The following is a 23,947-nucleotide window of genomic DNA, read 5'->3' as shown; positions in this document are numbered from 1 at the left end:
TGAAAAGGCGACTCGTAGCCCAACGTCTGAGTGTCATATGAAATCTTATTAGGGTACAGTGAAAAAAAAGGCACACTGTGAAAAAAGCACGAAATGTCAACTTTAATCTCGAAATTTCCACTTTAATCACATAGTTTATTTTGTCATTAAAGTAGAACATCATAAACTTCATCTTAAAATCGTTTAATTTACTAGTTTCTCAAATCCCATCGTAACTAAAGTAGCACGTTAAATGCTTTGTTTAGTATTTGATCTCTACGTGCTCTTCCTCCGACAGGACACAGAATCCATTACGTTAGTAATATTACAGCTCTGTGAATAATTAAAATACTGAGAAGTATACGTGATATCATTTTCATGATGATATACGTTAAAGCATGTTATTATACATGGGAACACGGTGGCGCAGTGATTGTTCATGTCTTACAGCAAGATGCTTTATGCGCCATGCGTGACCTTCAATGAAATGCTTTATTACAGAAGTACTGTCTTTTTCAAACGTACTAACCCCCAATTCCTGTCCTTACTTTTCTTTCTCCAAATACCAAACCGCCACACAATCAGCTCTGTAATAGACGTCAAGCCATCTGTAAGCTTAGAATGCCGATTCTTCAAAACTTTTAAGGAACATCGAAATATCTTCGTAATGTTTAATTATTCTATCCATCTATCCTTCTAGTGTCGTGCCAGCCACAGCATGAAAACAGCGCGAGGCAGGAACAAAACGTGATCGAAGCTCAAGCTCGCTAGCGCTGCGGCACCGTGTAGTTAAAGTTAAAGTTTTATCTGTATAATATAATCAACATATTTTGCTGCATTTCATCTTAAAAATGATATCACCATCATATGTAAATTTGCGCTTTATAAAGTGGCTCAGGTTGTGCAATATTATAACTGTATCATAAGTACAATTACCTCACAGTAACTTGCAAGTACAAACAGTTCTACAAGGAGCACTTGAGCCGCCGCCGTCGTGGATGTGGATCTAAGAAAGGGTAACCACACAGGAACAATAGCACTGCTTTGACGCTGGGTGCCACCAGTCTGCAAAACCTAACGGAGAACTTGCATACGACAGGGTATGAGGTACCATGGAAAAGTGCGTGGCTTTACGCCAAGTGTAGGTTTTATACAGCGTGATTTGAACGTGGAAACGTTCTTACGCAACATTTTTGTGCGTATGCACCGCTTATACATGAGGCCCCTGGAGTGGTCACTTCACGTTGAGGATTATCTTTTTTGCAATCTGAGTGAGTGCAAGAAGGGATATCAGATCTGAGTTGATTGCATATTACATCTGATTAATATATTATTAATTAATTGTAATCAGTGCATGAGATATCCCACCATAATCGGAGGTCCTGTTGGCAGAACTCTGAAATCATACTTTGGTACTATAAAATGTATAATGAATTAGATGTGGAAAATGTTATAAGTTAGGATGTGCATATCAAATGTAGAAAAATCACATTATACACAGATACGCACTTTGCAAATACAACTCACGTCAATATCATCCGGAAAATCTGCTTTTTGTGACATTTACAAACTTAAATACAGGTTGTCAAATATTGCTTCAACTCTGTACTGAACATTTCCCCTCTGAACACCAACCCCATTTAAAGCAACACTGATTTCCCATCAGACCCTGCTCACTCCAGCTGACTGCTGGAAATTAAGCTAATTTCAGCTATAGGCGTGTTCATTCAGCAACAGTGTAGAGCAATACAGCAGTCTAAGAGCATAATGAGACTGAACGTTTCACTTTACTGTTTTTACAGATCACTGTAAACACCTCCAAAATGGATACGAACTAGGAACAACACATGACTGGCTTATAGTATTCCCAGCCTGAGCACAGTCAGGATCACTGTATCAGCAATCACCCTCATCATCACTGAGAGGATGCCCCATACAGGCAAGCACTGATAATTGTGTGGAGTTCTGATTTATTTGTTCCCTAAGAAAGTCTCAACCCTCTTTTTCAAATCCTCCTATTTCAAAGAATTCAGTCTCCGTTCTTACTGGTGGGCCTCTGGCACCCAAACTTCTCACCCCACCCAGCCTGTGAAGTGCTCACAGACAGCCGCCTTTCTCTCCTGCCTGTAAAGAGCTTTCCAAACTCTGCTAGAATATTTTCTTGTAAACTCAGCAATGGGGACTAAGTAGTTCATAACACAATAATATGTTTTTAATAGATAGACAGATACATAGAGACTGATCTATCGATCCCAAGGGGAAATTGCAATATCCAAATAGTCTACAAATATTAACATCAACCAGATATACACAAAACCTATAAAGAATACACTTCAGCATTAACTAAATTAAATTAATTATCCATAATTTATTTTAACATTTACATATAAGAATTGCTTAAGAACACTGTCAAAATATTGTTGTAACTAAAAATCTTCTTTAACTGTTGAGATTGGCTGTGTGGGCTTTCCCCAAAGATGTGCTAGTTAGCTCGACTGGCCATTACAAGGTAACTCTGGGTGAGTGTAAGTAGGCCCTGTAATGGACTGATGTCCTGCCCAGAGATATTCCTACCTTGTACCCTGTGCTGATGGGATTGAATTAAATGGGTTGGAACAGTTATGTTACCTTGGAACACCTTGGAAATTGGAGGTGTGATGATGAATGTTGTTAATGCATATGCCCCACAAGTTGGGTGTGTGATGGATGAGAAAGAAGATTTCTGGAGTAAGTTGGATAAAGTGAAGGACAGTGTACCCAGGGGACAGAAAGTGGTGATTGGAGTGGATTTTTCATACGTTGGTGAAGGGAACAGAGGAGACGAGGAGGTGACGGGTAGGTATGGTCTCAAGGAGAGAAATGAAGAAGGTCAGATGATAGTGAATTTTGTTAAAAGGATGGGCATGGCCATGGTGAAAACGTATTTCAAGAAGGGGGAGGAACATAGGGTGACATACAAGAGTGGAGGAAGATGCACACAGGTTGATTATATCTTAAGTAGAAGAGTCAATCTGAAGGAGATTGAAGACTGCAAAGTGGTGGCAGGTGAAAATGTAGTTAGACAGCATAGGATGGTGGTCTGTAGGATGATGTTGGAGATCAAAAAGAGGAGGAGAGTGAGGGCAGAGCCAAGGATCAAATGGTGGAAGTTGAAAAAGGAAGACCACAAGGTTGAGTTTAGGGAGATGGTATGACAGGCACTGGGTGACAGTGAAGAGTTACCACTGTAGCTAAGTTTCCATCCAGTTTTTTGCGACGTTTTGTTATCGACAAACAGAATATACGTAAAAAAAATGTGCGAAATTTCCTGTCTCCAGCCTGTTTCCATCCAACTGGCTTTTTATCGATAAAATGGTGTGCGTGATGACGTCATCCCCCCTAAAACGAACTGTCGCATAAGTTTTGTTGTATCGCGAAAAAAATCTGCCCTTGAGCCGTTTCCATACATAATTTTGTGTTTGTCGCAAATTATCTACCTTTTGTTTTCCACGTTACACCCCCTCCACTAAACAAAGAAACAAAGAAATGGAGAGATTATTCAGACAGTTTTTTGAAATTTGCCAGCTTACTGTTATTTCAGTTTCACAAATAATTGGAATTGTACATAATATCTGAAGACGACAGCAGAATGAAGCAGTTGCTTGTCTGATAGCCCTAGAGCTCGAAGAAAGTACCCCAGTGCGACGAAACCCACGGGTATGGGAGAGACGACGGAATAAGACCTTCTGGAAGGAGGTGGTGGAGAGACACTTCACAGAAAATCTCTGGCTGCAACATTTTAGAATGACACGGCCGACGTTTGAGATGTTGTGTGGATTCATCAGTCCTGATGTTGCGCCCATCACAGGTTGCCACCGACCACCGGTTCCAACCCAAAAGCGGATTGCCATCGCCCTTTACAAGCTGGCAACCTGCGCCGAGTATAGAGTAGTTGGAGAAACTTTCGGGGTTAGTAAAACTACCGTCCATCGATGTGTATATGCTGTGCGCACCGCTATTAAAGAAAAATTAATGCAGCGTTATATCAGACTTCCGACTGTAGCGGAGGCCAATGAAATTGCATACCGCAATTCCTTGGTGCATCTTGTGCCACAGATTTACGGTGCGCTGGATGGCACGCATGTGCCTATTCTTCCCCCGACGGAAGGCTACCGCGATTACATTAATCGCAAAAGGTGGCCATCTATTGTTCTCCAGGCCCTTGTTGATGACAGGTGCATGATATGAGACATTTGCGTTGGCACTCCTGGAAGTGTCCATGATGCAGCTGTGTTTGCAGCATCGGATCTGTACAGGTGAGCCTACCTTTCAACATCCCTTCTCAGTGCGATAACAACTGAATTAGTACTGTAACCTGCTTCCCTTAAGGTTTTTAATTAAAACTGAAATTTGAATTAATACAAAATAATGACGTTTAATCAAAAAAAAAAACTCTCTTCATCAGACCATGCGAACCGCTCAACCATTCTCGTTTTGATTGCACGTGATGAAAATGTGACACATTTATTTGCGTTAAAGCCCTTTTTTCTGACAAAAAGTGTTTCCAATGTAGTTTTTGCGACATCTGAAGTATCGATATGGAATTTATGCGCTAAAGTTAAACGGAAAAATATTATGTCAACATGTACAACATTTTATCGATAATTAGCATTTCCATCAGCTATATCGGTAAAAAAATTTGAAGCGCTAAATATTTTTTTGCAAAAACTCCTTGGATGGAAACCTGGCTACAGCTTGGCAGCTACAACAGAAGCAATAAGGTTGACAGCAAGAAGGGTACTTGGCATGACATCTGGACAAAGGAAGGAGGAAAAGGAAACCTGGTGGTTGAATGAGGAAGTACAGGACAGTATAGAGAGGAAGAGGATGGCGAAGAAGAAGTGGGATAGTCAGAGAGATTTAGAAAGTAGTCAAGAGCTCAAGGAGATAAGGTGCAAGGTGAAGAGAGAGATGGCGAAGGCTAAAGACAAGGCATATGATGAGTTGTATGAGAGGTTGGACACAAAGGAGGGAGAAAAGTACCTGTACCAATTGGCTAGACAGAGGGACCGAGCTGGGAAAGATTTGCAGCAGGTTAGGGTGTGTCACACACATGAGAGTAGGAGTCAACTAAAGGGCCATGAATAATGGGAATTCCACGTCCGACCAGGGAGCGGCAGGGTGCGCTGTCTTTTTCAATCCCTTGCAGACCATTCTCGGGAAATCCTGCAGGGATCCGGCGCCTGTGATGACATCACTTCCAGTTCTGGCGCTGTCAATGACGTCACTTCCAGGCCTACCCCTGAGGATGTCACTTCTGGTTCCGGCTATGATGATGTCACTTCCGGGCCAGCCTATGATGACATCACTTCCTACACTGGACTTTAAAGCGGCCATCTTGTCTCTGTACCGGCAGTTCAGTTGTGTACTCTGATCTGGAAAGATCTGTATATCAGTACTTAAGTCCATGTGCAGCCAGGACATATTATATGGGTGGCTGCCCCAAACCTCCTTAATGCCTCATTGTGGTTTTTATGACAGGTGATAAAGGATAAAGATGGCATCAGTACTTTGAGAGGCTGATGAATGAAGAGAATGAGAAAGACAAAAGGTTGGATGATGTGGAGATAGTGAATCAGGAAGTGCAATGGATTAGCAAGGAGGAAGTAAGGACAGCTATGAAAAGGATGAAGAATGGAAAGGCCGTTGGTCCAGATGACATACCTGTGCAAGCAGGGAGGTGTTTTGGAAAGATGGCAGTGGAGTTTTTAACCTTGTTTAATGGAACATTGGAAAGTGAGAGGATGCCTGAGGAGTGGATGTACAGAGCTGTAGTAACTATAATGGGATAAAATTGATGAGCCACAGCATGATGTTATGAGAAAGAGTAGTGGAAGCTAGGTTAGGAAGGGAGGTGATGATTAGTGGACAGCAGTATGGTTTCATGCCAAGAAAGAGCACAACAGATACAATGTTTGCTCTCAGGGTGTTGATTGAGAAGTATAGAGTAGGCCAGAAAGAGTTGCATTGTGTCTTTGTGGATCTGGCGAAAGCATATGACAGGGTGCCTTGAGAGGAGTTGTGGTGTTGTATGAGGAAGTCGAGAGTGGCAGGGAAGTATGTAAGAGTTGTACAGGATATGTACGAGGGAAGTGTGTCAGCGGTGAGGTCTGCGGTAGGAGTGACGGATGTATTCAACGTGGAGGTGGGATTACATCAGGGATTGGCTCTCAGCCCTTTCTTATTTGCAATGGTGATGGACAGGTTGACAGATGAGATTAGATAGGAGTCACCTTGGACTATGATGTTTGCTGATGACATTGTGATCTCTAATGAGAGTAGGGAGCAGGTTGAGGAGACCCTGGAGAGATGGAGAGATGCTCTAGAGAGGAGAGGAATGAAGATCAGTAGGAACAAGACAGAATACGTGTGAAAATGAGAGGGAGGTCAGTGGAATGGTGAGGATGCAGGGAGTAGATTTGGTGAAGGTGGATGAGTTTAAATACTTGGGATCAACAGTACAGAATAAGAGCTATTGCGGAAGAGAGGTAAAAAAGAAAGTGCAGGCAGGGTAGAATGGGTGGAAAAGAGTGTCAGGAGTAATTTGTGACAGATGGTTATTAGCAAGAGTGAAAGGGAAGGAGTACAGGACAGTAGTGAGACCAGCTTTTTTATATGGGTTGGAGATGGAGGCACTGACCAGAAAGCAGGAGACAGAGCTGGAGGTGGCAGAGTTAAAGATGCTAAGATTTGAATTGGGTGTGACGAGAATGGACAGGATTAGAAATTAGTACATTAGAGGGTCAGCTCAGGTTGGATGGTTGGGAGACAAAGTCAGAGAAGCAAGATTGCATTGGTTTGGACATGTGTAGAGGAGAGACGCTGGGTATATTGGTAAAAGGATGCTAAGGACAGAGCTGCCAGGCAAGAGGAAGGCCTAAGACAAGGTTTATGGATGTGGTGAGAGAGAACATGCAGGTTATGGGTGTAACAGAGCAAGCTGCAGAGGACAAGAAGATATGGAAAAATATGATCCACTGTGGCAACCCCTAACAGGAGCAGCTGGAAGAAGAAGAGAGCACACAATTAACAACTGAATGCAGGTGATATTGGCAAATGTAATGTGCATCCTTTCCCTTCAATGAAGATTTTTTTTAAAAAAAAATACAATTGTGAAGCAAATTTCCTACCTTATTTCTATGAAGAACGGAGTTCACTTGCATATTATAAAAGTCACGTTTTTAAATGTTTTTATTTTAAAATACTTAACCACAAAATCGTTTGTCTAGTCAGAAATACTACAAAGTACAAATTTCAAGAAACACTTTAACTCTTTGTTGTAAGGCAATGCATATTATGAAAATATGAATACTGTAATTTATTACCATTTACTGGCATATGCCACAAGGGCTCTCAATAATACAACATTGGAATAACGGCAGAACCCTAACCCTAATTAGGAATACTAACACACAAACAATACACATGCAAAAAAGGCAGTGTTTGTTAATGCAAAAATTAGATAGATAGATAGATAGATAGATAGATAGATATACTTTATTAATCCCAAGGGGAATTTCACTAACTCCAGCAGCACCTTACTGATACAAAAAAACAATATTAAATTAAAGATTGATAATAATGCAGGTAAAAAACAGACAATAACTTTGTATAATGTTAAATGTTAACATTTATCCCCCCGGGTGGAATTGAAGAGTCGCATAGTTTGGGGGAGGAACGATCTCCTCAGTCTGTGAGTGGAGCAGGACAGTGACAGCAGTCTGTCGCTGAAGCTGCTCCTCTGTCTGGAGATGACACTGTTTAGTGGATGCAGTGGATTTTCCATAATTGATAGGAGCCTGCTGAGCGCCCGTCGCTCTGCCACAGATGTCAAACTGTCTAGCTCCATGCCAACAATAGAGCCTGCCTTCCTCACCAGTTTGTCCAGGCATGAGGCGTCTTTCTTCTTAATGCTGCCTCCCCAGCACACCACTGCGTAGAAGAGGGCACTCGCCACAACCGTCTGATAGAACATCTGCAGCATCTTATTGCAGATTTTGAAGGACGCCAGCCTTCTAAGGAAGTATAACCGGCTCTGTCCTTTCTTACAGAGCATCAGTATTGGCAGTCCAGTCTAATTTATCATCCAGCTGCACTGCCAGGTATTTATAGGTCTGCACCATCTGCACACAGTCACCTCTGATGATCACGGGGTCCATGAGGGGTCTGGGCCTCCTAAAATCCACCACCAGCTCCTTGGTTTTGCTGGTGTTCAGATGTAGGTGGTTTGAGTCGCACCATTTAACAAAGTCATTGATTAGGTCCCTATACTCCTCCTCCTGCCCATTCCTGATGCAGCCCATGATAGCAGTGTCATCAGCGAACTTTTGCACGTGGCAGGACTCCGAGTTGTGTTGGAAGTCCGATGTATATAGGCTGAACAGGATCGGAGAAAGTGCTTTTAAAATAATTTAAAATGCTTACCGCCAGAAGGTAGACACAGACCAAATCCATACCGTATTTTTTCTGTATGACAGTTAACTTTATTATCTCAGGGGGAAATTCATTTGCAGCAGTGAAAACCATTGTTATCGTAAATAAACACACTCAAGATTTGTATAAATAAGAATAATTACTTTAACAATACACTGAAATAAAAATTCAGCAGCATTCCTACAAGTAACAGAATTCAAACTACTTATAGCTCTAGGAGTAAAAGAGTTCCTAAATCTGTTGCTCTTTACCCTCAAAAACCAAAATCTGCAGCTGGATGGAACAGCTGAAAGAAATGATTTGGTCTTCTGTCTGACTTGTTTGTGATATAGTTTGGTCATATAGGTCTGCTGCTGAAAATCAACACTTTCATTGCTTTTTGTTACAATGTTGTTAGGATAGTTTATATTGTTAATGATGAGGGTGGCAAACCAACATACAATAAACTACGGTTGTGGCTGCTAGAGGGACGGGGTATGAATCGGCCATGAATTGAATCCTTCATAACATTGAGTGCTTCAGTATAATAACATCAAAAGTAAATGCCCTTGACAAATGGCAGGACTGTTCCAATACTTATCTCTGTGATGGTGAAAATGTTTTGAATGGCCTTGTGGTTACAGACTGGGGTGATGTCAGCTGTGTGTACATATATATATATATAATTTAATTAGATGAGTTATTGCTAATTTGACTATATAGTTTCGTTATATGCATCGTGTCCGGGAATTTAAAGAAATGTCAGGTTTGTCCCGTTTTTAACCGGCCGAAACGCGAAGGCGCATTCCCACCCCAAACCCAACGTCTCCAATTGTATGTACAATTTTACTCTTGACACCACATTCACAGGATTAAATAGTTGTGTCTTGGAACCAAACAGAATCTTGTCAGCCTAATTTTCAAATATTTTTAGAACCGCTGTTCTATACCTGTAACATTTAAACAAAAAGATGTTATCTTCGCGTCTCGCCAACTTCACCGTTAATATCCGTTGTTGTTCAATTAGAAATACAGCTTTCACCTGACGACAAAAGGCGCCAACATCGTCTTCCCTTTGGGCGCGCTGTCCTGACGTCACGACGCAGGCGCGCTCCCGCCCGCACACGGCCTATGCGTCGGCGTCCCCGCCGCCCAATGGTAGGCGGCTGCGTGTGCGAGCCAAGCTGGAGAAAGATGGCGGCGCCCGTTCTGAGAGTGTCCACCCCTCGATGGGAGAGAATAGCCCGGTTGCTGGTGTGTTTTTTGGGTATCCTGCTCTCTGTATATGCTTACCATGTGCAAAGGGAAGTAACGAAGGACCCGAACTATGTGGCGCTCTGTGACCTGAACGACTCGTTGAGCTGCTCGAAGGTATTCACGTCCAGGTGAGAGAGCGCCGGCTGGGTCGGAGCCGCCACAGGTTTTCAGCTTATTGCAGGGGCGAGGTGGGCCAGAAGCGATGTTAGAAAATGCTTTCGTTTCGCTTACTTTGAATCTGTGGCTGTCGCTGTGATCTCGGCGAAAGATGCGCCTCTATGTGTCCTTAAACTTCGTATCATTTTGCCTGTCTCGGGCTCCCAGCTGTCGTCTAGGCTGGCACTCGCAAAAGTCGCGTGGAAGTGGGTGTTTCCGAGGGTAAGGGAGGGATTCATTCTATTCCGTAGACGCCTGACACACCAAAGTAATTGCAGGAGACGTTTGAATGAATCGAACCTGAAAGGCAGTGCTCTTTTATTTAATGCTTGAAATAACTTTTAAACACGACCTGCCAGTCAGTGCAATGTGGCGCTGCTGCTACTGTTACACGTTTGCCGTGGTGGTGGTGAGCTGGCAGTGTGACACCAGCCTTCACATGACCTGTCTGCTTTTGTTTTAGGATATGAGCAAAGCAGACTGTTTGTGTACGTGTGACAAAGTCCGTTTTTATTGATGTAAGACTGACATTGCCTTATGTGTGTTTCGTGTTGAGCTGGTATTCATGTTATATTTAACAACGACAACGTTCTTACACACCATTCTGTCTTTGTCAGTTGCTTTGGCAAGCAGTGTGCTAAATACAAGAACCGTTTTAGTACATTTTTATTTCTCTATCGGGCGGAGGCTTTTCGTATTGTCTTGCATCAGAAATGTAGTCAAAGCTCTCACTTCCAGACACACACATCCATAAAGTATTCACCGTCACATTTATCATACAAAAAATGTCTGAATTAGCGTAAGCCTTCCTAATTCGGGGTTTTCATAAGAAATGTAATTGGTTTACTTCATGAGGTCTTAAGTACATAATAAACGAGAATAGTTGTCAAATAAATGTCTAAATATAACCAATACAAGTCTAAATATTCTAGATAGTAATAGAAATTCGTAATTTTCACCCTCTCATAGTGGTCAATAGAGGGTTAGATTCATAGTAAGGGATCAAAAATTTAAGTTTGTTTTTTATAAAATTAATAATTCATTCTATTTGTATAGTGCCTTTCCCACGTTCAAAGCACTTTACAGAAGTCAAAGTCAAATTTATTGTCATCTCAACCATATACAAGTATACAGATAGACGAGATTGCAAAGCTCAGGGACCACAGTGTAACAACATGACGTGCAAATAATAAATTAAAAATAGAATTAAAACTTAAAATTAAAACACAAACAAGACAAGACATTGTGCAAAGACAAGACAAAGAAGTAGCAGCAATATTGACGTGTAGTTAGCAGTATGAACATTGATGAAATGTATGGTATTTGCAATCTAGATACATATAGTCAATAGATATGTAATATAATAAATAATAAGTAACAGATATAGGTAATACAGAAATTATCAGTGTATGATAATAGTTGTTTAAGACGTGTAAACAATGACGGGTCAGAATGTTTCACAGCAGAAGGATATCAAGAGTGTCAAAATACTTAAAGGTCAGTATGAGATTTTCAGTTCTTCTCTACATGCACACTAGTCTTTGCAGGAAAGTGGGTGGCATGTATAAAAGTTCTGTTTTTGAGGTGGTAGAGGCCATGTGGAAGATCCCATGTGGCCGTATGGTGTTAAGGAGTCTAACAGCTTGGGGGTAAAAACTCTCCTGCAGCCTGGCAAATCTGGCTTTCATGCTGCAGTATCTTCTCTTCAATGGCAGAAGTGTGAAAAGTCCATGTGAGGGGTGTAAGGGGCCCTGCACAATGTTGCAGGCCTTGCAGGCACTACGTTTGTAAAATATGACCTGTAGTGAAGGGAGAGGCACCCCAATAATGTTCTCTGCTGTCTTCACTATCCTTTGCAGGTGCTTGCGGTCGGTTATGTTGCAGTTGCCATACCAGACAGTGATGCAGCTGGTCAGAACACTCTCAGTGGTGCCTCTGTAGAACATGGTGAGGACGGAAGGGGGAAGACTTGCTCGCTTCAGCCGCCTCAGGAAGTGTAGTCTCTGCTGGGCTTTCTTGATTAGTGATGAGGTGTTGTGTCCATCTAAAACCGTTGACGCTGAGTGGGATGTGGGCAGGATGTGATTTTCTGAGGCCACGATTATCTCTTTTGTCTTGTCAACATTAAGAGATAGATTGTTGTCTTCACACCATGTAGACAGGTGTTCCACCTCATCTCTCTGTGCTGTTTCATCATCCCTGCTTATCAGTTCCAGCACCGTCGTATCATCCACAATCTTGATGATGTGGTTGGTGTTGTGTGTGGCTGTGCAGTCGCGAGTCAGCAGGTTGAACAGCAGTGGACTAAGCACGCAGCCCTGCTGCGCTCCAGTGCTCAGTGTGATATTGTTGGAAGTGTTGCAGTCCATCCGAACTGACTGGAGCCTCTCTGTCAAGTCCAGGATCCAATTGGAGACGGTGGTGTTCAGGCCCAACCTGCTCAGTTTTACAACCAGCTTTTGAGGGATGATTGTGTTGAAGGCAGAGCTAAAGTCTATGAATAGTATCCTGACATATGTATCTTTTTTTATCCAGATGTGAAGGGCAGAGCATATGGCATCCTCAGTTGACCTGTTTGAGCAGTATGCAAACTGAAGAGAGTCAAGGGAGGCTGGTCCTACTTAGTGCCTGTTGATGGATTTTCTCCCTGTGAACTTGTATTGGAAAAATCATGCTCTGAGAATATACTTCATTGCTACTAATTGTTGAATGTGAGGAGGGCTTGGAACTGAAAATCAGCAGCTTTTTTTTTTTTTTGCATTTGAGGGTTCTCTTTGGAACCAGAGATGAGTGTGAATGTAATACTTTTATTACATTCACATTTCAGTATTTTTCTGTTTTCTATTTTATTAAGTAATGTGGGAAAGTGCAGCAGATAAACCATTTGTCATGGTGACACATCCCCCCATGACTAGTATAAACAATGTGTGCAACCTGCTTAACAAGACTTGCAAGCTGAGAACACCCACCCCACTGCCATGACTGAAGCAGAAATGCACAAGCAAGCATTGTGTACATACACCTTACATTTGTGCTTCTTTTCCCTTAACATCAGATGCTGCCTTTGGAGAGAAGACTTTATTATTTACTAGCAAAATACCCGCTCTTTGCAGTGGCGAAGTACTGCTTTAAAATTTTTATTAAGAAGAAAAGTAAACCTTTTTAAACTGAGGGAAAATATGCCAATAATTATTTGTTAAGGATCTCTTTATATACCATGTTGTCAGTTTGACCCTCCGGTTGTAATATGACCAAGCTGTGCGCTGAGCTCACTCTTGAGCATGCAATGTACAGTTGGCCATGTGAAAAGCAATCTTGCCTCAAATCAATGCCAACCTTTTGTAGGGTCTGCCCCTGAGACTTAGTAATTGTCATTGCGAAGCAGAGCCTTACTGGAAATTGGAGGCGTTTGAATTGAAATGGGTTTCATTGATAACTTCGCATCCAGCTTTTGAGAGTTTAAACATTCATAAACATCAAAAGTGTCCACTACTCAAATCATCACCTGTGAATCTAAAATGTTTAAGAGGCATTGGCGGTTGTCCAAAGGTGTAAAATATTTGGCCATTTCGGTACACTTGACAGCGACAACCGAACAATTCAGCGGCAGCCATCAACTCACATGCAGAACCATAGGTGAAGGGCTTAAGCATTTCACTCTTATAGTTCTCCTGTGTAGTATAATTATCTCCTGTACCGTCATCAGTCCACACCTTGAACCTGTCCCAGTCATTCAATACATAAGACACAATGTTCTTCCAGATATCAAGAGTGAGCCTGATATAGCCGTGCAATATGTAACACAGAGAATGGAAAAGGCAGGCGCCATGTCCGTGCATGGAAACCACTCGATAAGTAACAGTTTTTTGATCGATGGTGATCACCTCGATAGACATGTTAATGGGGGTACGGTTGGAACGATAAAGGAAATGGGTACCTGAACAATGTAAACTAAGTCTAAAATACCTACACAATAACTATAATCGTAATAAACAAACAATAAAACATCAGAGAAGCCGTGGATTAAATAAAAAGGCTGCAGTTATCAGCAGGGAGACGTGAATACCGTGGCGAAGCAAGAAAGGGAATGAAGAGACTGGAGCGACGGACGGCCTTATATAGGCAGGCAGCCAACTACATGTGAGGCGTGGGGATGGGGGATCCAATGCCGCCTCACACGGCAACCCAGCTACAGGCTATGGACGTATATGTGTATGTAAGTAGGATCCAGTTAGCGTTGGGAACCCGCGTACCAAATTTCTTGAAGATGGGCCCATAAGTAACAAAGACCGTTGGAAAGTTCAATATGGCGGCCGACAGTGGCGTCATACCACCGAAATAAGTACGTACATCGGTTTCGGTTAGCGCAGGGAAGCCGCCTACCAAATTTCCTGAAGATGGGGCCATAAATAAGAAAGTTTAACATGGCGGTTGTTGTCGACCGTTATGACCGTTACACGTAGAATTTCGAAATGAAACCTGCTTAACTTTTGTAAGTAACCTGTAAGGAATGAGCCTACCAAATTTCAGCCTTCTGCCTACACGGGAAGTTGGAAAATTAGTGATGAGTGAGTCAGTGAGTGAGGGCTTTGCCTTTTATTAGTATAGATGTGCATCATGTAAGCAATATTATGTCTTGCTTTAGATGTTACTGATTATGGTTTCTTCAATGTTGTTTGTATTTTTGCTGTAATCATTTTAGAATAAGCCATTAAAAAAAGAAAGAAGCTCTGATTACTTTTTGGTAATCCATTTTGGGCAAACACTTAACAGTGACTTTTCTCTAGATGGTACTCTTCTAATTGTTAACTAAAATGTGAGCCAATTCTCATTACAATGTGAAACATGCACAGCTTATCTGTAAATTCCTGATATAATGTATAATATTTATGGTACATAGTTTTAAAGCTGAAGTAGTCTGCTCCAAAAGAAAAAAAAATAGTAGTCAAGTTCATCCGTGCTTTTCAGAGCTTTTTCCTCTCTGGGGGGCATGTTGTTGCAGTGGTTAGTACTGCAACTGCTTCATAGTTCCAGAATTTTGAAATCATTGGTCCAGACATCAGCTTCAGACATTTTCCTCATGTCTGCATTGTTTTTTCTCTGGGTCATTCAGTTTTCTTATATCATGTTATTTGGTTAACTGGTACAGTTCAAGTGTGAGTGCATGATTTATGGTGGACAAGAGCCTCTCCCTGGGTTAAATTCTGCCTTAGAATTGCCAGGATAAACACTGCCTCCTTGCGACTCAAAAGTGAATAAGGTGGTTAGGATATTAATGTATGGCCAGTGACCTCAGCCATTTCTGAGAATTTGGAAGAAATTTAATTAGTGGTTGCTATCACACTGTTAAATGATTCTGTCGTCCCACTTTTGTTAGACCTGTAAATGTGCCCCTTTATTGGAGCACAATAATAAATGAATTTATTATTTACCATGATCTTGAAAAGGAAAAGAATCTCATCCCCTGACACTCATAACTACTACCGGTATTTGATTGTCAATTTTTTATATTCCTTCATTACAACTAGAGTGTTTCCTTTCAGCTTCAGTATATTATGTGGATCAGATATAGTCAAAAGGACAAGCACAAATTAAAAAGTAGACCTCAAGGTTTTGGAACTCAGTATTTATTGCCTCTCTGCTCTTGTTGATTGAGCTTTCTAGTTGCAAATTATGAATTGAAGTGAACAACTGCAAGAAGCCATGGAATGTAAACCAACTTGAACAGTAGGATAGCAACATAATGAATTTTCCTTTGATTATATGGCACAGGTCTTTGTAAGACAGGATTATTGCATTCCATTATTTAAAAAAAATTTTTTTTCCTATATTACTAGATAGAGTAATGATTTTACTTTTTTGGATTTCAGGGTACAATTTAATTTCTTTTTTCAACATGGTTCTATCATCCTTAGAGTAGACTTTTCATTAGACTTACTCTGATGGTAACTTTCTGTTAGTTTTACATCAAATAAAGTACTTTTCAAGAGATATCACAAAACAGTAAAGAATGCAAATGCATATAAAACCATTTTTTCAAATGTATTCTATGCAATGAAGAAATTCATTTTACTTTGTGTATGTGTCAATACTAATGCTATACTGCATTTTTACATTTTATTACTACCGTCTTTCCCCGAAAATAAGACCTACTCCGAAAATAAGCCCTAGCATGATTTTCAGGCTGCTCTTTAAAATAAGCCCTACCTCAAAAATAAGCCCTAGTCAAGATCGTCAGCGTAAGTAAGGCGCCTAAGGCCAGGTTTATACTTCACGCGTGTGCCCAAAACATCCATTAAATTCCGAGGACACCTTGCCACAGTATCTCTGAACAGGATGTTTAATGATGACATCCATCAATCCGGGGTTGCACCGATTCCAGCAGCATCGGCGCAAGACAGAAATAAAATCTCTGGACGGGGCATCAGCAAGGTGAACACAAGCACACATACATACACTGGCGTCATAGCTTCACCAAATCCCCAAACTTTCATGTCTTTGGATGGAAAACTGAGCACACTGTGGAAACCCACCAGGAAAAACATGCAAACCCCAGGCAGGGAACACAAAGGACGTGACTCCCTACTGCGAGACAACAGTGAGACAGCAGCGCTACCGCTCTGCAACCGTGCCACCCCATATGTGTAACTATTTACAGTATAGTATTCATTATTTAAACAAAGTTAATGATTTATCCGTAAAATGTAACATACATATTTTAATGCATTTCATCATGAAAGTGATATCAAGTATAAATCTAAGAATTCTAAAATGTGCAGAGAGCTGGAATATCATAAATGTAATGTGTTCTGTGGGGCGATTGCTGCTGTCAGTTCAGGAGGAAGCCCCAGAAGCGTGTATCGATTTAACAACTGGGTCGATTTTAAGATGACGCTTACGACGGTCTGCTTTAATGATGAAGTAAACTGAGGTTAAAGAGGACATTTCAGGGGTTAAAGCCGAAATTTTTACTTTAATCACAAAATAGACATTTTCATTATGTCCTTATTTTTTTCTGTGTGGCGCAAATACACCGCCGTACATTCTGACGGTATTGTAAAGGTGCAAAAAAAAAAGACGGCACAGAAGATGGTATGTGAGACTAAATAACAGTGTCAGTGTTTCGTAGATGCACCTTTGCAGCAATTACTCTTATAATAATCTGTGTGTACAGGTGCATAGAATTCACACTAAAACATGGCGTATGGACAAAAACAAAAATGTGTGTACACACAAAAAATCCAGATGCATAAAGCTGTGCGTACGTCAACTTCCACATTCCTCTACTACAGTTCAAATAGACCATACACATGGATGAGACAGCGATTGCTAGATGCTGTAACCCAATAATCCTCTTTACGATCAGCTGCTATAGAGCTGTGATTCCACACTCAGATACAGTGGGTTAAAATACTCTGGTGCACTGAGAGTAACAACGCTAAAGCAGCTATGGTATTTGGGAGAGCTTGGCCATTCTGTGGACCATAGTATTGTTACAGGTTAATGACAATCAGATGCCTTAAACTAATAAACGATATGCGGTTAATTTCAGTGTAAGCCGCGTCAGGGTTGTGAATCTAGAAAAGAAAGGGAAACCACACAGAAACAGTAGAACTGCAATGGATTGAGCTGGTGTGAGAATATGCGTGGCTTTAAGCCAAGTTTAGTTTTTATACATTGCGATGTGAGCATGGAAACGGGCATATGCACCGTTTATACATGAGGTCCCTGGGCACTGAGGTTTTCCCTTATTCCATCCATTTTCAAGTTCAGCCACAGTCTCAATTGGATTGACATCTGGACTGTGACTCAGCCACTCCAGGAAATTAACATTGTTGCTTTTAAGCCATTCCTCTGCAGCTTTGGCTTTATGCTTGGGGTCATTTTCTTGCTGGCAAACAAATCTTCTCCATTGTTTCAGCTATATTGCTGACTGCTTTAGGATTTACCTGTATGTTGGAGCATTCATTTAACCATTTACCCTCACAATCCTTCTAAGGTGTGTTGTGGAGATGCATCCCCACAGCATGATGATGTCACCACCATGTTTCATAGTGGACACTGGTGTTTTTGATAATGTACAGTAACAGTGGAGTTTAGTTTGATGGCCAACACATCAATACTGATATCATCAGATCATTGAACCTTTTTCTGGCTGACTCCAGAGTCCCCTTATGGCAAACTCTAGGTGAGAAGTCCTGTGTGTGTTTATTTCTTTTAAACAGCAACTTTATCTTTGCTACTCACCTATTAAGTTGCAGCTGGCGAAGCACCCAGGCAACCATTGTTGTATGTACAGTCTCTTTCATTTGAGCCACTGTAGCTTGTTACCCCTTCAGAGTTATCATAGGTCTCTTGCACCATCATTCAGTTTTTGTGAATGGTGTGCTCTAGGTAGATTTACAGCTTGCTTCCTTCCCCTGACTTGCACTTCTCAATCACCTTTTCCCTGAGTTCCTTGGAGTGTTGTGGCCCAACCTACACAATAAAGACAAAACGATACCGACTCATCACAAGTTGGACTTTCCCCGATAGTTGTATTTATACTATAATGAACTGAAACCCCTGTACTATAGATATGTGATCGCCATTTAACTAATTATGTGACTTCTAAAACCAATTGTCAATCAATTAATTTATATAACTTTGCAGGTATCAGTTTTAAATTTGACATTTCCTGTTGATCAGTGTCAAAAAAGCCAAATTAAGTCCACTGTGAGTCAATGTTGTATAACAATAAAATGGGAAAAATTCTAAGGAGCTAAATACTTTTATAGCAATTTTGTAATATATTAGTTTTAAACGGCAGCTCTGAGTGAACAGTTTTGTGTGTGTTTAAAGTTTTAAAGATACATATTCTCCATTTATAATTTTCAAGAAGTTTTTGCAATAAACATGGAGCGAGATGTTTAAGTATAATTTATAATCCAACAATATTTGAGGACTGTTCAAGAAACTGAATACTTCAGCAAGGCACTTTATAGAAAACCAAAAATATGTGAGCATCAAGTGTGGGGACCATGCAACTTAAGGATCCTATCAAGCAATATTTTAAAGTCTGTCCAACCATCATTAAACACACCTACACTCATTCAGACCAGGTCAGTTTAGATAAGCCAGCTATCCTAATGTGCATATCTTTAGTATATGGGAGCAATACCCAGACACATGGAGAATTTGCAAGCTCCATGCAGACAGTTACCAGGCTACGGTTTGAAGGGGGGATTCAGGAGTTGGTAGTGTAGCAACAATAGTCATTGTGCAATACAGGGTATGTTAAAATTAGTACTATATACGTGCATAACTAATGTTAAATAGTAGTGTTTTCATTACAGATTACTGGATCGTAAATTGCTTTTATAAGCTTTATGGTAATTTAGTTGTAGTGCTCCTTTATGCAAGGTATTGCAGTAGTTGAGCTAGCAGTGCTAGCACACATCTTTATTTGCTGCAGTTTTCCTGCAAACAGAGAACAGTAAGCTAGACTTTACCAGAGAAAGATAAGACTGGAGAGGAAGTTTACTTTAATGAATTCAGACCTTTTTATTTTGTCTATTAATTAAAGTGAATACTGTCTGGAGTGAGCTTATGTTAAGTACAACAGCTAACATTTTGAATTAGAAATACAAGAGATAACGAGGAAATTGAAATTGCTGCTTAGTAAACAATAGGCTTGTTAGCTTAACAGCAACATTTGTCTGTTACTTGTAAGCTTGTTAGTCTTGTATCTTCTTGATAAACATCTTATGTACATTTGATAGATTTTTGGCTTTTTTAATTCTTGTACTGGTTGTATTTGTCAGTATATACAGTGTAGGTTTTGTTAAGAATTAATATTTCACTTCAAGGATTAGGGATGTCTATCAGGTACACAGGAAAAACAAAAACATTTTAAATATACAGTGGGTACGGAAAGTATTCAGACCCCCTTCAATTTTTCACTCTTTGTTATATTGCAGCCATTTGCTAAAATCATTTAAATTAATTTTTTCCCTCATTAATGTACACACAGCACTCCATATTGACAGACAAAAAAAAGAATTTTTGAAATTGTTGCAGATTTATTAAAAAAGAAAAACTGAAATATCACATGGTCCTAAGTATTCAGACCCTTTTCTCAGTATTTAGTAGAAGCACCCTTTTGAGCTAATACAGCCATGAGTCTTCTTGGGAAAGATGCAACAAGTTTTTCACACCTGGATTTGGGGATCCTCTGCCATTCCTCCTTGCAGATCTTCTCCAGTTCTGTCAGGTTGGATGGTAAACGTTGGTGGACAGCCATTTTTAGGTCTCTCCAGAGATGCTCAATTGGGTTTAAGTCAGGGCTCTGGCTGGGCCATTCAAGAACAGTCACAGAGTTGTTGTGAAGCCACTCCTTCGTTATTTTAGCTGTGTGCTTAGGGTCATTGTCTTGTTGGAAGGTAAACCTTTGGCCTAGTTTGAGGTCCTTAGCACTCTGGAGAAGGTTTTTGTCCAGGATATCCCTGTACTTGGCCGCATTCATCTTACCCTCGATTGCAACCAGTCGTCCTGTCCCTGCAGCTGAAAAAACACCCCCACAGCATGATGCTGCCACCGCCATGCTTCACTGTGGGGACTGTATTGGACAAGTGATGAGCAGTGCCTGGTTGTCTCCACACATACCGCTTAGAATTAAGGCCAAAAAGTTCTATCTTGGTCTCATCAGACCAGAGAATCTTATTTCTCACCATCTCAGAGTCCTTCAGGTGTCTTTTAGCAAACTCCATGTGGGCTGTCATGTGTCTTGCACTGAGGAGAGGCTTCCGACAGGCCACTCTGCCATAAAGCCCTGACTGGTGGAGGGCTGCAGTGATGGTTGACTTTCTACAACTTTCTCCCATCTCCTGACTGCATCTCTGGAGCTCAGCCAAAGTGATCTTTGGGTTCTTCTTTACCTCTCTCACCAAGGCTCTTCTCCCCTGGTAGCTCAGCTTGGCCGGACGGCCAGCTCTAGGAAGGGTTCTGGTCGTTCCCAAACGTCTTCCATTTAAGGATTATGGAGGCCACTATGCTCTTGGGAACCTTAAGTGCAGCAGAAATTTTTTTGTAACCTTGGCCAGATCTGTGCCTTGCCACAATTCTGTCTCTGAGCTCTTCAGGCAGTTCCTTTGACCTCATGATTCCCATTTGCTCTGACATGCATTGTGAGCTGTAAAGTCTTATATAGACAGCTGTGTGGCTTTCCTAATCAAGTCCAATCATTATAATCAAACACAACTGGACTCAAATGAAGGTGATCTCAAGGATGATCAGAAGAAATGGAAAGCACCTGAGTTAAATATATAAGTGTCACAGCAAAGGGTCTGAATACTTAGGACCATGTGATATTTCAGTTTTTCTTTTTTTAATAAATCTGCAACAATTTCAAAAATTCTTTTTTTTGTCTGTCAATATGGGGTGCTGTGTGTACATTAATGAGGGAAAAAATTAATTTTAAATGATTTTAGCAAATGGCTGCAATATAACAAAGAGTGAAAAATTGAAGGGGGTCTGAATACTTTCCATACCCACTGTAGTAAATGTATATTTTAACAGCAAAAAAACTGTAGTGCAAATCTTTCTAATTGGCACAATTAACATAGCAAAAATAGATATCATCCCTCAACTGTTGTTTCTTTTTCAGAGTATTTCTATATTTGTTAAAAATTCTCCTAAAAATTATGTTGTAATATTCTTTATTTAGTCGATGGTCATGCATTAAAAAAACGATACTACAAAGACTGAAAGGCTAGATGGTGTGGCATGGTGCTACCTGACTTCAGCTTTACTACTGGGGTTTCAAATATTCATTATTTTTAGACAACCGAAGTAAATAGAAAGTGCTTCAAATAATCATACTTGGTTAGTTTTGGAAAGAAATTCCTTGTATGCCTTGTCCTGTGCTCCACTTGTTAATTCCAATTTAGTTTTAATTAGATTGTGCTTCACCCTCTCAAAATATGGAACCAGTGCAGGAAACACTTTAAGGTAGAGACCCAATTATCCATTGCTCAATTACAGAATAATGTTGCATTGTAACCCTCTCTTAATTCCAAAGTTTTTAATTTATGTAAGATGTTAGGTATGCAAACCTTCAGAGATTGTTATGCTAATAATGTTTGCACCTTTTGTTTAACTCAGTAGAAATAGGGAATTTCCACATTTCAACACTTATTTTTCTATTCAAGTGAGGAGCTTTGTCTCATTTCATTTAATACTCCAAAAAACATTCACACTTGAAAATATTTGAACTAGCAATGAGAAGAATATAGGTAGATTTTATAGACTTTAATTATATCACAAAATGCAAAGCTATATGATCTTAGGAAATACTGGGAAAGAAATCCTCTGCCAATGTTTCTGGTAATGAGTTTAATTCAATTATTTGAATATCCTGCATAACTTAATGGATATGGAGATATTTATATTACCTAAAACTAAAAAAAATCAAACGTTGTTTGTGTTGGACTTGGTGTGGAGCTTCTTTTGTATCTGGCAAGAATTCATTAATGTTTTTCTAAAATAATTTTGCTTGTCTCCTGCCATTGTTTTTGCTTAGTACATGTTGTTTCAATCGGTATATTTGGTCTTTCATTTTTCTCTCCATTGTATCAGGATGGGGTTTTAGTGCTGCGTAAAATGAAGATATCTTAGCCTTTTTTCTTATTTGCCAGAGTGATTGTATACTGACCGGAATGACTTATGTTATGTCTGTAATAATGTGTGCCTGATTGTTGTATTATAACTTTTCTGTTGTAATGCATATACATCTGCATATATCTTGAAATAAATAAAACTTTTTTACCTGGAAATATTGTTCTGTCCTTCTATAAATGACCAAATCCCAGTTAATCCCTAATTTGTAACCTTAAAAACTAATTTCATATTTATTCATTGTTTGCTTAACAAATTATAGTTATATGACAATACTGTATTTTTTGGGGTAGTTGACTGTAACTGCTTACAGTAAGGTCTCCAATTATGAAAAAGTTGCCAGGCCCCACCAAACACCCAACCATATCCCTACTAACTTTGTGTATGCTTGTAAAAACTTGATTTCCCATGTGGTATAAGCATGGAATCAACAATAAATCATATTTTCTTAATTAAAATGCATTTCACATCTTTCAAGAATTCAATTCTTCTGCCCTGCCAATGTCTCTGTCACCTGTTTGCAAGGTAACTTTACAAACTTTACCCCTTCTGGTATTAACTACAACAGCACTTACTGGGCCTCATTCATAAAGCGTTTGTAAATTAACAGTCTCATTTGAGCGTAAAAGGTGATTTTACTAAAATCTTATGCCACATTCACAAACTATGAGTAAAATATTGATTTTTTTCTTAAAACCCTGCATGGGTTCATAAATGCCAATCAGTCGTAAATTGTCAGTCCCATGTACGTTTGAGCCCCCGGAGGACCTGCTCCATTAGCTGTTGGAATGATGCCCCTGGGTTTTTAAGTCCAAAGGGCACCACCCGAAGCTGGAACAACCCCTCCGGGGTTTTGACGGCGGTCTTCTCCATGCTACTCTTCCCCATCCTCGCCTGCCAATACCCGGACTTCAAATCTAGGTAGCTGAACACCGCTGCCCCATGCAAAGACTCCAAGATGTTATGAACAAGTGGCATGGGGTAAGCATCATCCAAGGTCGTCTTGTTCAGCTCCCAATAGTCCACACAGAATCAGTACGTCCCGTCTGCCTTTTGCACGAGCACCGCAGAGCTAGCCCACGGCGAGGTGGAAGTCTCGATGACCCACTCCTTGATTATTCCTCTTTTCAAAGGTGACACTCTGTAGGCCCTATGCCGAACCGGGACTGGGTCGACTGTGTGGATGTGGTGACACACACCACCTCAGTCCGTCCACACAGAGTGCCACCTCCTAAGCAGTGGCTGAACGAGCCCTGGCTGTTGAAGAATTGCCTTCTCTACTGGGCTGGGCCCATCCACCAACTGAGCGAGGTAATAATACAAGTTAGGCCAAACCAGATTACTTTGAGCCTTTGTCCCAAACCAATGGATCTCACCCCCCGGCAACTCGTACTCCAGCCACGACAGGTGGATGGTAAGACCTACCGACATAAGAGAGTCCATTTCTAGT

At 40.6% G+C, this 23,947-nt stretch overlaps 1 protein-coding gene across 1 annotated transcript in view; it reads left to right on the top strand.

Annotated features, from left to right (window-relative positions):
* Positions 1 to 9,608: 9,608 nt before the first annotated feature.
* The window catches only part of vkorc1l1 (vitamin K epoxide reductase complex, subunit 1-like 1), a 29,910-nt gene continuing 15,571 nt past the window's right edge, over positions 9,609 to 23,947 (top strand). The window contains exon 1 of the mRNA XM_028806986.2: positions 9,609 to 9,815. Coding sequence (XP_028662819.2) covers positions 9,625 to 9,815 — 191 coding nt within the window. The 5' untranslated portion in view covers positions 9,609 to 9,624. The remainder of the gene's footprint in view (positions 9,816 to 23,947) is intronic.

This window comes from Erpetoichthys calabaricus, chromosome 8 (assembly GCF_900747795.2).
Source record: "Erpetoichthys calabaricus chromosome 8, fErpCal1.3, whole genome shotgun sequence".
NCBI classification, from domain to species: Eukaryota; Metazoa; Chordata; class Cladistia; order Polypteriformes; family Polypteridae; genus Erpetoichthys; species Erpetoichthys calabaricus.
The sequence above is the reverse complement of the archived record's forward strand: the minus strand, read 5'-3'. Positions and strand labels throughout refer to the sequence as shown.